General features: G+C 43.6%; 1 protein-coding gene across 14 annotated transcripts in view; it reads right to left on the bottom strand.

Annotated features, from left to right (window-relative positions):
* Positions 1-458: 458 nt before the first annotated feature.
* LOC115798265 (microtubule-associated protein tau-like) overlaps positions 459-16097 on the bottom strand; it is a 31892-nt gene continuing 16253 nt past the window's right edge. For 7 of the 14 annotated variants that reach the window (XM_030755052.1, XM_030755051.1, XM_030755053.1 and 4 more), the window contains 11 exons: positions 14102-14130; positions 12957-13097; positions 12647-12701; positions 11628-11666; positions 11178-11419; positions 7907-7999; positions 6068-6160; positions 4551-4643; positions 3162-3243; positions 2858-2964; positions 459-1089 (listed from right to left, as the gene is read on the bottom strand). In XM_030755052.1, coding sequence (XP_030610912.1) covers positions 892-1089; positions 2858-2964; positions 3162-3243; positions 4551-4643; positions 6068-6160; positions 7907-7999; positions 11178-11419; positions 11628-11666; positions 12647-12701; positions 12957-13097; positions 14102-14130 — 1172 coding nt within the window. In that variant the 3' untranslated portion in view covers positions 459-891. Of the gene's footprint in view, positions 1090-2857; positions 2965-3161; positions 3244-4550; positions 4644-6067; positions 6161-7906; positions 8000-11177; positions 11420-11627; positions 11667-12646; positions 12702-12956; positions 13098-14101; positions 14131-14572; positions 14923-16097 lie in introns of those variants that run through there. The other 7 variants (XM_030755056.1, XM_030755063.1, XM_030755064.1 and 4 more) reach the window with 3 other exon arrangements.

The raw sequence follows: 16097 nt of genomic DNA, 5'->3' as shown, positions 1-16097 counted from the left end.
ATAACATGTATGGATGTTTCAGCCCTGTGCATCTTTCCTTACTTTCACCTTTTCATTCCATTAAGTCTCATCTGTTTTTAGTATAACTCTCTCACCCCCTCCCCGTACCTCCTTCCCCCTCCATTCACCTCCCTGCACCTCCTTTCCTGAACATCTCACTGTCGTGGTTCTGAATGAATATCTGAGCTCAGCGAGTCTCGTAGAGTGAAAGGAAGGCGATCGTATCGGCCGGCGTTCTGTCTGCGGTCTCGTTTCCGGCTCCCCGCCTGCCCCGCGGTCTCCTGCAGCGGCTCGAGGTGCAGCACATGTCGGGACTACACAAAGCAAAGACAGCAGTGAGGTCTAAAAGCATCTTTTTGATGAGAAATATTTGCTACTGTTTCCACCCCACCCCAAAGACCCTGTATCTGATCTTTTTGCTTTAGCACTAACTGCCCCCACCCCTACCCCACCCCCAACAGTCTGCATTAACCTCCATGTTCATGGTTCAGTGCTTTTTATCAAAAAATAAATAAATAAAAAGAATGAGTGGACGAGCTGACGCTCAGTCACTGGGATGGGAAACCGAGTGTGATCTATAGGAGGTGTAAGGAGATCCTCAGAGGGAGGATTCACTCTGCTGGGGTGCTTCAACTCTTAAAGGGACACTTACAAAAGGTTCAAATTAAAGCAAGTAGAGATCAAAGACCACAGAGAGATATTAAATACATTAATCTGGCTTCTTTTCTGCAGACCTCTAACAGTAACGCCTCAACAGGAGTTTAAAGGTTAGTGGAGGATAAACAGTGATGGGTGAAAAAAAAAAAAAAGTCCTGTGAAAGTAACGAGGAAGGCATCACAACTCCTCTACGTGGTCGTGCGGTCGAGGTGGAGACCGGAGAGCGGGCGCGTTCACAAGCCTTGTTTGGCCAGGGAGGCGGAGACCTGGTCGGCCAGCGTGGAGAGCTGCGGAGAGTCGGCCATGTTGATGCTGCCGGAGGAGGACACGGTGCTCAGCTGGTGGGGGGAGTCTTCCAAAGAGATGATCTCGGCGCCGTGGTCGGTGCGGGCCTTGGCCGTCTCACGGAAGTTCAGCTTGTGGCTCTCAATCTGTGGTGAGATCAGAGGTGAAGGTCAGAGGTCGCCACATTTTACTCAGAGAAGGATAAACGAAGGATAAATCAGACGAGTTCGGGCGCTGCTGACGCTCACACGTGCATATTTGAGGTCTCCATCCATTATAGTTAGAGCTGACCACTGTGTCACACTGACTTTATGAATGATGTCCTCATCAGCATCTTCATCACCTTTGCTCTCCCTGGACTTTTGCTCATGCCCCCCCTCCCATAGCTTCCTCATATCTTGTCTAATATTGCATATATTGCATTATTTTACAGCTCGACTGATAAACCCTGCGGTGCGACCTCTGAGCCTGACTGATGTTGGACTCAGATTCTTGACCATTTTTCATGCAGAACTATTTCCTTTAAAAAAAATCCCCTCTGATGCTTTTCTGGGACCATCATCATCATCCTCACCACCCATTGGCTGTCATGTGTCTGAGAGTCTGAAATGAAGCAATGGCGACGGCAGCTTGTCGGTACTTACAGGAGTCCTCAATCTTTATGAGGGGGTTCGTCAGGATGGGTGTGATGGGTGCTGAAGGGACAGTCGGAGGTGACTGAGGGGGGGTGACAGCGGGGGAGAGGACTGAGGGGCTGTCTGAGGCGCTTCCCTCTCCTTCTTTCCCCTTCTCCCTCTACAGAGCCCCAGCAAGGAAATGAAAGGGCATGCAACAAAAATAAACGTGATGGTTTCAACAGAAATGTAAAAAAAAAAAAGCAAAACAATTCAAATGCACAACAACATATCAGAGCCACAAGGAGCCGAGGGAAGGAAAAAAACTCAGAGAATAAAATCAGGATTTAAAGAGGAACGACAGAAACTTCTGCAAAAATTTACAAGAATAATACAGCAACTTTACGACAGTAACGAGAAAACAGAAAGAAATTTACAAGAAAAACCTGTCAAATTTACACTACTTTTCCCACACTTTATCCAGTTATTTCCTTATATATTGCCACTTTTTTCCCATAAATGTTCCCATTCTGTCTCAAATGTGCCTTTTTTCATAAATGCTTAAGTTAAATCTAAAATAGTTTCCTCTGGTCCTCGGTGGCTCTAATACGCTGTTACAGAAATGAATTTTGACAATAACAAAAACCAATAATTTCAAATGAAGTGAAAATCAGCAGAATGGAAACGATGGAAGCTCGAACAAAGGAGGGAAAGCAGAAATGCCAAAAGAAGCGAAGCAGTAAAAACTGCAGTGTTTGTGTGTATTTGTATTCCTGTGGTTTAGATGTTAGTGATGCTTCAGCTGAAAGCTGCTTTTCTAACAGCTGAGCTCTGTGAATGTGGGGCCAAATCGTGCCTAATGTTTTGGCAATTTTAAGCAAACAAAAAAAAAAATCTCAGTTTTCAAATTCTGACCTTGAACTTTTGCATGTTTATGTCTTTAAACTAAAACAGCATGAAGAAAATTTTCTGTTCTAATGTAAATATAATATTTTTGATACTTGAGGTCTTAATTTTTAGTTGCGAATTTTATGCCTATCTTTTTTTTTCCTTTATTACGTTTTCAGATCAGTTTCACTCCAGGATGTGATTTGGTGTTTTCCATACTGAGCTGAATTCATAAAGAGCAAAAAGCTTCTGCAGATTTTTCAGTCGAGATCAAAATATTTATTTTTCTAATTTCATTTTTTAAATTTTTTTTTTATGAAAGCTCTTGGCTCAGATTTGGCTCCACACAGACCCACGAGGCGTCACTGTGCTCGTTTTTACCCACAGAGGCGCTCCTGCTTTTTTATTTTACCTTTCTCTGTCCGCCTCCAGGAATGTGGCCGATGTTATCCAGAGAGCCGACTTTGGACTGGACTTTAAACTCCAGCTTCTCGTTTTTGATCTCAACATTTCCACCACCTAATAAAGATGAGGGTAAAGTATAATTATGACAGAAGTGGAAGAAGTACTCAGTACCAGTACAAGAATGTTAAAATACTCAAAAATAAGCAGAGCTGCAGAAGCCAGTAAGTTAGCCTGTGAGCCACGAGTATTTTGTCATATATTCTGCTGCAACCTAAAATTCAATATATCACAAAATACAAACAATATTTTACCCGGCTTGTGATGAATGTTGGCCTTCGATCCACACTTGGAAGTAACGTTGCTCAGATCGATCTTTTTGTGCACGATTTGGACCTGAGCGAGAAAAACAAAGAAGCACAAATAGTTTCCAGAGTAAGAAGCTGTGAAGTCGCCCTGCATGCAGCCTCAGAGGAAATGACCCTGTTAGTCTTAGAAACCATTCCTGAAAGCAGGTTTAGCAAACTTTGAGTTTTTGGTTACAGGACGGTGTCGTGTGGGCAGTAGAGACACTCAGACCTCCTCCAGCTCTCCTGGAGGGACACTGAGGCGTTCCCGAGCCAGCCAAGAGATACGATCTCACTAGTGTGTCTACTCCGGGGCCTCCTCCCAGGTGGACGTGCTCGAAACAACCCACCCAGGAGGCGCCCTCTGTGGATGCTAATGTACTCAATGTGAAGGAGCAGTGGCTCTACTCTGAGCCTGTCCCCCCCTGAATGGCCAAGCTCCTCCATCTCAAAGGTCACATCTTCAGATACTGAAGAGTACCTCGATCTTAAATTTTAAAGTTTCCTTTGTGCAACAAAAACATTATATGGTCAGTCTTTTGCACCTGAAGCAAACAGACTTTCCCCCATGTTAACAAACTCAGTTCATTAAAGCTGCTTTCTAGAAAAGCTTCTGGAGTAAAACACAGATTAATAACAGATTTGATTCACTGTTTATAATAACATCTGAGTGCTGCAGCCTTACCCCAATGCAGAGAAATGAGTGATCATCTTCTGCATTCTCTAGCAGATAAAAGCCAGATTTCACCATCCATGCATCACAGTGCATCACAGTGCATGGCTGGATGATGTCATCTTGGCATTTATCTGCGAGCACAAAGCACTCAGTCTCTCTGTGAGCTGAGGTCACCTCAGTGTGGACGACAACAGGCACAGTTTGGAGGCGAAGCCGAGGACAGAGGCTCTTTGTTACCCTGCTGAGACTCCTTATCAGGACACTATGGACACGATTAGTTCACTGCACATCAAGGCCATCAGGGTTTTTAAATTAAAAACGTCCACAAACAGGATCCATGCATGTCAGTTTGGGGGCAAAGATTCAACAGAGGCTTACATGAGACCATGAGCATCACATAACACCGTAGATCCACTAAACTAAGACGACTCGGAGCATCTAAACCGGTGAAACAAGTGCTGGTTTAGTGCTGTTCAAGTATGAAATGCTCAGATCACTTCATAAGTTTAATGGTAACACTGTTAATAGGAGAAGCTGACGGGTCAGAGTTTGGGGAGTTTTGGGAGCATGGAGGTCAGAAGGGCTGGACACAGACAGGAGGATTGGTGCTCCTTTCTGAAGATGCATTCAGTAGAAGCATAAAGATCAGTTTGTGGCAGCAGCTGCACACCTCTACTCACATTGCCACCACCGGGTACATGTTTTATATTATCTTTGGAGCCACAGCGGGACTGCACATTGCTTAAGTCCAACTTCTTATCAAGAATTTGCACCTGAAAGTTGAAATGTGGGGGAAAAAAAACAAAGAAAGAAACAGAGTTATCCCGGAGAAAGCAATGAGCTGTGAGGACCATCGCTGGAGAGGACGTGAGATGCTGGAGGGATGAGTTTGAGGCTCAGGGCAGTGAGAGCTGACTGTGACTGATTATAAAGGAAAGAAAGCCTCTGTGTGAGGGTCTGAACTGCAGAGACAACCTCACGATGAGGAGATACCCCCACATCACCATGCTGGTGCGCTGAAGCCATTACAATCAGACAAAGTATTTCAGAGGTTTTCAAACTGTAAGAAACTCTGAGGGCTGAGTCATCATAGGTGACAACTCTAACCAGGCAGAACATTATGAAATTGTTCCAAAGGCCAAACATCAAAATCTGTGTTGCCTTTCTCCAAATTAGGGTTAAGCATCCACAAGGACTTGGATCATCATGATGCTATCATATGAATATGGACCAAAATCTTTCTGGAATCTCTGCCATGAAGAACTAAAGCAGTTCTGACCTGGGTCTACCAAGGTGTACCTAATAAAATGGCCCTTGAGCAGATATAACTTATTTTTGATATAACTCTGCAGCAGTATACGGAGATGATTAGTGGATGGACAAAGAATTTGACCTTATTAAGGAGTGATTATTTATTGCATGAGTCTCTCAGACTTTAGTGAACAACTCACAACCTTTCATTTATTACTTTATGTTTCTGGACACAAATGTTCAGAACTTGTTATTGTTTTTATATATGACGTGACAATCACCCTTATTTCGGTCAGAACTCAGATCATTTACCGCGACTCCTCTTTTCACAGACTTTGTAAATAAATAAAAATGAGTGGATTCATTCTTCCTCTCTTTATTGAAGACGTCCGCTTCATTAAAGAGAGGAAAAATGAGTGGATTCATTCTTCCTCTCTTTAATGAAGCGGACGTCTTCAAACTTTCATTATAGTTTCAGTAGGTGTGCTTGTGTTTGAAAACCTCTGAAAGCCTTCAGTCTGGCTGAAGATGACCATAACTGCAGAGATTGGAGCCACACTTAGACTGCACATTACTAAAGTCCAACTTCTGATTTTGACATTTGTACCTGGAAAAGGGCACAGGTGAGGGGAAGAGACCGTTTGAGTCATGGTGAGCAGTGAGGCTGGAGGTGGAGCCCGAGACTCCACCGAGTCATTCCCGAACAAAATTCTCAACACAGGATTATAGAGATTTGGTGTTTTTACGTTGCCTTTGTCGGTCCCCACAACACTTTCAGAACACATATGACATTAATCAGGATGATGCTACTGTAATGACAGGAAGTCACCTTTTTGTAGGAGAAACTAAAGTGTGCTTACAAATGATGCAACGGGCTGTGTGACTAATCCCTCTGCTTGTGAAACTCAAATTAAAGACACTTCCTTAAAGTTAAAGTCTCCCTCACCTTGCCTCCGCCAGGTGTGTGCTTTAAGTTGTCTTTAGAACCGCAGCGGGCTTGGACGTTGGTTAAGTCCAGCTTCTTCTCGAGGATTTTAACCTGCAACAGGGAAAAAAAAATAATTAAATTCTTCAGGGAATACAGTGGGAAGAGTTGAGGGGAGGGAGTGAGCCCAAAGGGAGGAAGTGAGGCGTTAAAGCTGGCAGCTGTAACTTTGTCACACTTTGAAGAATCAAAGTGTGAAACTTTGAGGTTTCCTGATGACTTTAGTGCAACGACAGGACCCTGATTAGTGCATCAGCACAGATTCAAAGTGTGAAAAAAATATATTTAGTTACAGAAATATAAGTAAAATAGAAAATACTGCACTCACAAAATAACTCAAATAAAACAAATACCAAAAATGTATTTTTTGCCAATTTGCTCAAATTTGTCAACACAACCAACCTGAGGAGGCACTCGCTGCACTAATACCTGTCAGATTTTTAAATATCAGAATGTTTTGTGGGATTTTCCCTGTATTTCAAGACAGAAACAACCAATATAATGTTACAGATGCCAGTTTTAGCACATTAAAGTACATCTTTAAATCTTAGTGAAAGAAGGAAAACTACGTAAAAACTTCACAGACTGTATATAAATGACAGACGTAGCTTCCAGCTCTCAAAAGTGAAGCCGACACAGAAGTGAATTAAACCTGCATTCTGTGTCCAGCAGAGGGCGACTCCTCTGTTTATTTACACTCACCAGCCACTTTGTTGGGCACACCTGTTCAACTGCTTGATAACTTGATTAACTAATCAGCCAGTCACGTGGCAGGCATGCAGATACGAGAGTCCTCGATGTGCGGCGGTGAGTGGAGCTAAACTCTTTAGTTCAGTTTTCCTTTCCTTTAGTTTTTCTTAGAGTGGAGCTTATTTTACCATAAAACACCATCAGTCTGCTGATGCAGTCTGATTGGTCGGTTAGGTCTCAGTCACTGGGGACTAGAGACCACTCAGTGACCACCTGGCAAACATTGGTTGTGTATACATCAACTTGCTGTTACTGGGTGAAATTAGTCAAAGAGGGCTCTGCACCAAAAACCTTCGTGTGATTGCCATTGTTGCTCACACATGGCCGCAGCCACCCGTAGTTTGCATGGAAGATGCCACATTGTCTGCAAACACTTGTCTATTTGTCGAGTGGTAGTGAAATTTGAAAAAGTGCGACGCAAACCAGAAACCGACAATGTTCACCTTCAAAATAAAAGTTGCGCCTTTGGAAACGTGCTGGTTGCAGTGGTAAGACACAACTCTGAAGGAGAACCCTCCCCTTGTTTCAGTTGGTGATTGCTTGCAGGCGAGTTGCCATCTTCCGAGCAAACTATGTGTGACCGCGGTAATCTGCTAGTGACCAAAGCAAATCACAGGGAGATTTCCAGTGCAGCGCTGTATACCTCTTTGCAACTGCCAGCAAACTCCAGCAATCGTGTGGCAACTGGAGGAAAAATACTAATTTTTCCACAGCGAGAGGAAGTTCATAATTGTGTCAGTAGCTGTCTGGTATGACTCAGGGTGGGCCTTCCTCGTGATCAACCTCAGTTTCAGGTGGCGAAGCTCAAAATGCTCAGCTCAAGGCTGAAAAACACAAACCAATGGGTGATGCCACAGTGGCTACATCCATCTTCTATATACAGTCCATGCTGATTAGTGATTATTGAGCAGATTGTGATTATACATCCGAGTCCATCTTCAGATCAGATTACAGGAGAGCACTTTGCTTTTACCAAAAGTTAGTTTTTGATGATCATAACTGCAGAGATACTCAAGAGTCTGGAGTTGAGTTCATCCCTCAGTTACTCACATTGCCGCCACCGGGTACATGTTTGATATTGCCTTTGGAGCCACACTTAGACTGCACATTACTAAAGTCCAACTTCTGATCAAGGATTTGTACCTGGAAAAGTGAAAATGTCAGCTTTTAGATTTAAAGTTCAGACGATGGTTCGCGCTGAGTTCAAGAAGTGGGGGAAAAGCTCGTGTAGGAGTGAAACTGCATGCAGGAAAGAGTCGATAATTCAAACTGTGCGCTGCTCTTCACTGCTTCTCTGTTCCTTCACCAGCCCAACACTGACCAGCACCAAAGACGGGACCAAATACAGACGTTCAGCTCTTCCTCTGATCTGCCATTCACCTATCACTACATAGACTTTCTCCTCTCTAGTTTGAATTCTTTACTTTGGTCCAAAAATATCACAACATCCGACACGTGACTGCACCCTGAGTAAAATTAGACCAAAGACCTGCAGGACTTTAATGCTAAAATAAACCTCTAGTGCCGCATACATACACACTGAAAAGCAGACACACACACTGACACTGCAGACTGGAAACACTGCAGACGGGACTTTTACTCCACACTCATTTCTGAAGGTTACTTTAGTAGCATAATACTGAACGACAACTTAAACCAGATGTGAAAAACTTTCCATTAACTGAAACAAATACAATAATAATAATAACTAGACTTTAAAAATAAAAAAGGAAATCACTGCCATTACATTCGGTTCTTACCAAACTAACTTAAATACAATGAAGATTCACAGGAAATATCTTTATTCTATTGAGACCTGAGATGTCACATTATTGCCTACAGAATGACCTGAAATCTTGCCTCGACAAATCATCATCATCTTTTGACTGCTCCCTTTAGGGTGCGCCACAGCAGATCGTCTTCCTCCATCTCCCCCTATCCCAGCATCCTCCTCTGTCACACCAACCCTCTGCATGTCCTCCTTCACTGCATCCATGAACCTCCTCTGAGGTCTTCCTCTTTTCCTCCCGCTTGGCAGCTCCATCTTCATCATCCTTTCTCCAGAATATCCACCATCCCTCCTGTGCATGTGTCCAAAACATCTCAGCCTCTCTGACTTTATCTCCAAATTACTCAGCCTGAGCTGTCCCTCTGATGGACTAATTTCTCCATCCTGCTCACTCCCAGTGAAGACCTGAACATCTTCAGCTCTGCCACCTCCTGTCTTTGTGTCAGTGCCACTGTCTCCAAACCATCCATCACAGCAGGTCTCACTACCATCTTGTAAATCTTCCCTTTCCCTCTTGCTGCTCTCCTTCAGTCACAGATCATCCCAGACACTCATCTCCACCCGCTCCACCCTGCCTGCTCTCTCTTCTACTCTTGTGCACTGTCCGTCTGTTGCTTTGGATGGTTGACCCCAGGTATTTAAACTCATCCACCTTCACCTTTCCACCTGTCTCATTCTCATTTATACCCATGGTTTCTGTCTTGCTTCTACATTCATTCCTCTTCTCTCCAGAGCATACTTCCACCTCTCCAGGCTCTCCTCCACCTGCTCCCTACTCTCACTACAGATCACAGGGTCATCCATGAACATCATAGTGCACAGAGACCCCTGCTGACCTCATCAGTCAGCCTGTCTATCACCACTGCAAACAAGAAGGAGCTCAGAGCAGATCTCTGGTGTAATCCTACTTCCTCCTTGGATCCATCTGTCACTCCTGCACACCTCACCACCGTCTCTGTCGTCATACATGTCCTGCACCACCCTCACATATTTCTCAGCCACTCCTGCCTTCTTCATGCAGTTCCACTGTTCCTTTCTTAGCATCTGCTCTGTCTGGATCCACAAAGACACAGTGAAGCTCCTTTTGACCTTCTCTAACTTCTCCATCAACACTCTCAAACCAAACATCACATCTGCAGAGTTCTTTCTCAGCATGAAGCCATCCTGCTGCTCAGTGACCAACACCTCTCTTCTCAGCTTAGCTTCCACAGCTCTCTCTCCCAGATCTCTATGATGTGGCTGATCAGATTCATCCCTCTGTAGTTCCTACAGCTCTCCACATCAGCCTGAAAATCAGCACCAGCACATTTCTTCTCAATTCCTCAGGCATCCTCTCACTCACCATGGTTGTGTTAAACAGTCTGGTTAAAAAGTCCTCTGCCCTCTCTGCTACAAATCTCCATACCTGCACAAGTACGTTATCTTCATCCTCTTCACAGCTGCCTTGGCAAATAATAAAACTACCAGTGGAGCTAATAAAAATCTAGAGCAAATCTGCTCTGGAAAATACAGTACAAAATTATACTAACAAGCGACACAGACTGTTTTACCAAGTAGGTCGAGACTGATGCACATGTGCAAAGGGGAAAGGATGAGAGAAAGGAAGAGCAAAGGGTCAGGGCCTTAACCCATCATACACAGGAGTACTTTTTAACCAGCTCCTTAATCTATGGCAGATATTCTGAAGTGTTGTCATGCTATTAATTATGGGACTGAGCAACTCTGATCAGATACTAGGTATATAAAAATCAGCTCATGTTTTTGAATGATAACTGTATCTAGCGAAGCCATGCAAAAGCTGACCTCTATACTATGAATATTTAGGCAAAAATGAGACCTTTCATTTGCTATAACCTGTTTTGATCAGCCCACATGGTGATAGGACCCAAAATGCACTTTTCAAAGTTTTCTCCAGTGAATTCTCAGAAAACCTTCAGAGTTCCTCCACCTCATCGGCTTTAAATCGGTGCAGTTACTGAAGCTATGATATATCCCACTAGACTCTGGCTCGAGACGGTGACAGTGCGCGTAAAACTGAAGCACAGTTTTTGAACAGTTTTTCAGAGCTGCAGATTTCACGTGCATGGATGAGACCTGTACTCATAAATCCAAACCACTCATATGCACTTTGAGGAGGTATTACTCAGAAAATATTCATAGCATGAAGGTAAAATGTTGCACGGCATCATTAAGTTATCATGCAGCAGCATCAGCTGAATGTGAGGGTGTGAGGTGAGAACGTTTGACCATTTTATATGTGGTTTGACCCTCGACGCTTCTGCAGCAGTATATCTGGCCACTCTTGGTCTGTTAGCCAGACCAAAACATGAAAATTTAGTGATTAAAAGTGGAAAATTGCACTAAAATCAAAGCCTATAATGTTAAAAACAGCTTTCCAGTATCTTCACCCACCAAGAGGCCACTTCCTGTAAAGACTATGAATCCTTGTAGAAGCAGATAAAAGTAAACAACTGGGGCCATATGAATATTAAAACTCTGTAAAGGGGTCTTGTCAGAGTATTGTCAGGTTACCTTCCCACCCCCAGGCTGATGTTTGATGTTTTCCGTGGAGCCGATCTTGGACTTGACGTTCTTCAGGTCCGGCAGCGGCGCCGCGGCGGCCAGAGGAGCCGGCTGGCGGCTCTTCATCGAGCCCGGGGATTTGGGTGTGGAGCGCACCACAGCAACCTTCTTCACTTTGTTGGCCTCAGCAGAATTTGACTGGCTAGCAGGGGATTTGGGAGTGCCAGGGCTGCTCTGTCCACTCTTGGCATCTTAAGCAACCAGAGAAGTTACAGGTTAGGAGGTTTAAGCATGGTGAGTCATGGATATAGTCATGAAAATAATAAAAAATAAATACATAGTAGGAGCGCTACTGGCTAGAAGCGGACCAAGTTTGATTTGGAAAAACCAGATCAGACTGTGGCATCGTGGCCATGCGAGGCTGGAAGTGATTTCTAATGATTTTCTTTAGATTTTTACCTTTTTCATCTTTTGGAGTGGGGGGTTTCTTGGCACTAGCTGTATCACAAAAAATATGACACATCATAAGCAACTCTTAACTATTACTCCTAAAAATAGGGAACATGTGTGGACTATATTAAAATAATCATTTAAACTTAAAAATGCATTATAAGCATTATAACTCTCTCCCATATGCACGAAGAGTCCGTTGATTCTTGATTGGATCTTGGCCGTTTCCTGACCATGAATCCAAAATGTTAATTTGATGATCTCTGATCCATGTAAGCCTCACAGACCTAGAGACTTGTCCCTGACAAACACCGGCCACTTGGGGCAAAAAAAAATGTGTATTCTCCAACCGGGGGGCAAGTGGTTGCTGGAAATTGCTGGCAGTCACTAGGTGAAGTTGGTCCCAAAGAGGTCCAGTATTTGGCACTGCACCAAAACCATCTGAAACATGTTGGTTGCAACAGTAAAGCACAACCTTTCCTTTCACTTCTGTTTCACTTTGCACTTGAGCTACGAGTTTCATTGCCACTCAGTGTTGCAGACAAGTCTACAACTTGACCGCGACAATCTGCTACCAACCGAAGCAATCACAAGGACGTTTTTAGGGCAGCATGCTCTTTATGACCATCTTCACCCGGTGACAGCCAGCAACCTGCAACAACCACTCATCAACCAGTCAAGGAATACACATCTCCCAGCACTAAATCCTGATTAATGGCCCAGAAGCTGATGCCTCAGAAAACTGCATAAGGAGGAAGGAGGAAGGGTCAACAATGTAAATAATGACTCTGGAAAAATATTTAAAAAATAAAAACAACACTGAAATGAGCAATCGCCGTCTGCAAACCAGCTCAATCTAACACAGCAAAAATGAAAAACTAAACAAAATACTGCATTTACATTTACAGTCAAAACCTTTGTTATAAAAAAGCATGTTTTAGGTTTAAATGATGTTGTTCATATAGTCCTCTTTAGACTGCCGTGCTAAAATCAGTAAAATAAAAATGGAAGGCGTCCTCTGCTCATACCTGGTGCAGTTTTGGCAGATGTTTTGGCCCCTGGAGTTTGAGACTTTGCACCGCTCTGAAAATTATCAACAGCAGTTTAGTTTCCTGCACAGAGACTTGGTTTGTTTGACCACAGTAACACTGCAAACTAATCAGCGATGAACTGATGAGGATTTACTCAGTATAATGTTTGGTGATAACAGAAGAACGAATCGGGTTTGGGTGCATTCCAGTCCAGGTTTTTCTTTGAGCCTTTCAAACAACTTCAGTGAGCGAGGGTGAAGAAAGCTGAGCATCAATCAGTCGGCTCACATCTCAGACCTGTACTTACTCCGGGCTGCCTGGGCCCTGTGCTGCTGACTTTAATGGGGATCGAGCTGTGGCCGTTTCGGGAGGATGCGGGTGATTTGTTGCCCTTGGTGGTTATGGATGGTCTTTTAGGGGAAGAGGTTGGTGTGGTGGCAGTTTGAGTCTTTGTAATGAAGAGGAAGAAATGAATGAAAAACAAAAGATCTGATGGCAATGACCACAACACAAAAGAATGATTAAACAACTGAAAGATGAGAAAAATGAAGGATTTTTATGATGCTGTGGTTTATTCTAACTTGGGTCTTTTATCTACACAAACATTTGGTCACATATTACAGACAGGAATATTGTTTTTTGGTTTAAAATATATGTAGTGTCGAATTTCCTTAAATACTTCCATTTTGTAAGAATAAAAGTACTGTAACTGTCACAGAGATATGATTATTTAGCTAAAATCATTGCAAAGACCACAGCCTGGCCTCTCTTTTCTCTTTAAACAGCATATATACAAGGAGTCTCGGGGTCTTGTTCACGAGTGACAGGAAATAGGAGCGGGAGATTGACAGACAGATTGGTCTGCAGTGATGTGGATGCTGCACTGGTCTGTCGTGGTGAAGAGGGGTGGTGGTGAAAGCAAAGCTGTCGATTTACCGGTCGATCTACGTATGGCTATGAGCTTTGGGTAGCGACCGAAAGAGCGAGGCCTTTGCCTTCATTCAGACTGGGTGAATTGTTTTCGAGTTCACCCTCCCTCCTGCACACAGGGGCAGGTTGTGGTATGGCTGTCTATTATTAGGAATCACCTCCACTAATTGGAGCCCACCAGACTTGTGCTATTGGTGCCTTTTGAAGCATTTTAATGGAATTAATCTAATCGAATCTGTTTCTTGGTGTGACAGAGAACGTTGCTTCAGTTTGAGTGAAATACTCGTATGTTTTTAGTCTGTTACTCTGCACCTATTAATAGGTCAAAGCTGTACCTGGAAGGTGCTCTACACACAGTATTTGTACGAGATATAGTTAATAATTTGTAGTGTTTGATGCTCTGTATACAAGTTAGCTAAAAGAAAAAAACAGACCCAAAGTTTTAATAAACCAGGATTATCTGTAACCAGTAAAGGCTTAAAGAAATGAGACAGAACCTAAATAATGCCGCAGGTCACGTACCTTATCGCCGTTATCCATCTTTGCTTGAGCTATAGAGAAGAAACGGAAAGAAACTTTAGCTTCTGGCCCATTTTTTAAAGTTTAATATCTATAATTATTTGGTTATATCCACCCAAGTGCAATAAGCTGAGACTTTTGCTTCCGCGAGTGTGCCTGAATGCATTCTCGTGAAAAGTGAAATGAGTGATGTTGGGTATGCAGCATGCAAGAAAACACATGAAACAGAAAAGTGGCTCTTAGGGCTGCATAACCAGCAAAGTGAGCAGAGATGGAGAGATGAAAGAAAAAAGCTAAAGTGGGGGAAGGGAGGACGACAAGCTTCCCCTCGGGTCAAAGTTAACGTCCATAGAAACAGTTCGGAGGGAGAGTGCTGCATAACACAGAGCAGGAGCTGCGCTGGAAATCAAAGGAGTGGAAGGAGGTAACTGAAGAGGACTGGTTCTGAACTGGTGAACATGACAGGGCACAGACCTTTGAAAACAGCGACCGGCACCAAAGACTTTCTGGCTGGGGTGCTTTGGGGGGGTGTTTTCTGGAGCTCAGCGGTGCTGGTGGTCTGAGCCACACTGCTCCTCATCTCTGAGTCATTAGAAACATCAGGCTTTGAATAGCTGGCTGTATGTAAGGATGAGTCACCGCTGTTTGCAGCTGCCGTGTCAGACGGCAATTTGGTAAAAAGGCGATGCTTCTTGGAAATAGAGGCTGGATGAAGGTCTTCTGAATCAAAGCTAGACTGGAACACACTTTGTTTATGAGGAGCTTGGCGTGTTTCTGATGTGATATTTTCACATCCAGAGTCACTGAGGGGCTTTAAAGCAGCTCCTTCAGCAGTCCATCCATCATTCGTTTGTTCAGAAATTAGCTCATCTCCCTGTGTCACCCCCAAGCTTCTGTCACCAATGGATGTCAGGTCCTCCAAAGCCGTGCTGCGGACTAAAGACATTCCAGAGAGGCTGCTCATTTCAGTCAGGCACTCGGAGGCGTCGAGGCTGATGGCCCTCTGAGGATCTGCAGCTCCAGCCCACTCAGGGCTCCCCCTGCTGGCCTGCACATCCCGTCTAATCTCTGGCCCGCAGCTGAGGTCTTCGGAGACCCATGAAGAGTCACTTAGTCTCTTCCCACACTCTCCCATCGCCTTGCTTCCTGGGTCCAGAGAGCAGAAAGCTTCCATGAAGTCAACGTCCTTCCCAGCTGCTCCATGCAGATCGAGCTCTGCAAATCCAAACTCACCGCGGACTCCAGAACCAGGCCTCGCTAATTTGTTTGGAAAGCAGATTAATGGTGACATTCACAGCAGCACTCGTTATCCATCTCCCCAATGAAAGAAAAGAATAATCAAAGAAGTGATGAGGGAAAATAAATGACTGATTACCCCGAACAAACACCAGAAACTCAGACAGCTGTGAGCGGTGAGAATGCAAGACCACGAACTGAGAAGTGATTAAAGATGGAAAACGTGAGTTCACATTAAACTAAATGAAATGGACAATAATGCATCACATTTGGGTGACAGACAGAGACATGACGCATTCCAGTGAACATAATAAACAGACCACTGATGTATGTGTTTGAATTGTAAAAGAATGAGTGATTAAAATGTGGCAGAAAGTCTCCCTGAGCTGGAAAATAAAGTATCCCACCCCTCTAAACACACACACACACACACACACACACACACACACACACACACACACACACACACACACACACACACACACACACACACACACACACACATCTGGAGTGTTCCACTAGAATATACTTATTACATTAATAATGTATAATCATAATCCATTAAGTGTGATACTTTTAAATCATGCAAACATGTTTAATGCTCGAAAAGTTAATTCCATATTCAAGGATTAAATAATGAATGAAAACCATAAACTTAACTAAATGAATGTTACTCATAAATGTACATAAATCATATAATAATTAATTTTCCCCTTAAACATGTTTAAAATGGGCTCAAACTGCATGAGCTCGGATTCTTTGC

The sequence above is a fragment of the Archocentrus centrarchus genome, chromosome 19, assembly GCF_007364275.1.
Source record: "Archocentrus centrarchus isolate MPI-CPG fArcCen1 chromosome 19, fArcCen1, whole genome shotgun sequence".
In the NCBI taxonomy this organism is placed as follows: domain Eukaryota; kingdom Metazoa; phylum Chordata; class Actinopteri; order Cichliformes; family Cichlidae; genus Archocentrus; species Archocentrus centrarchus.
Note: the sequence above shows the minus strand (reverse complement) of the source record. Positions and strands in the feature narration are given on the sequence as shown.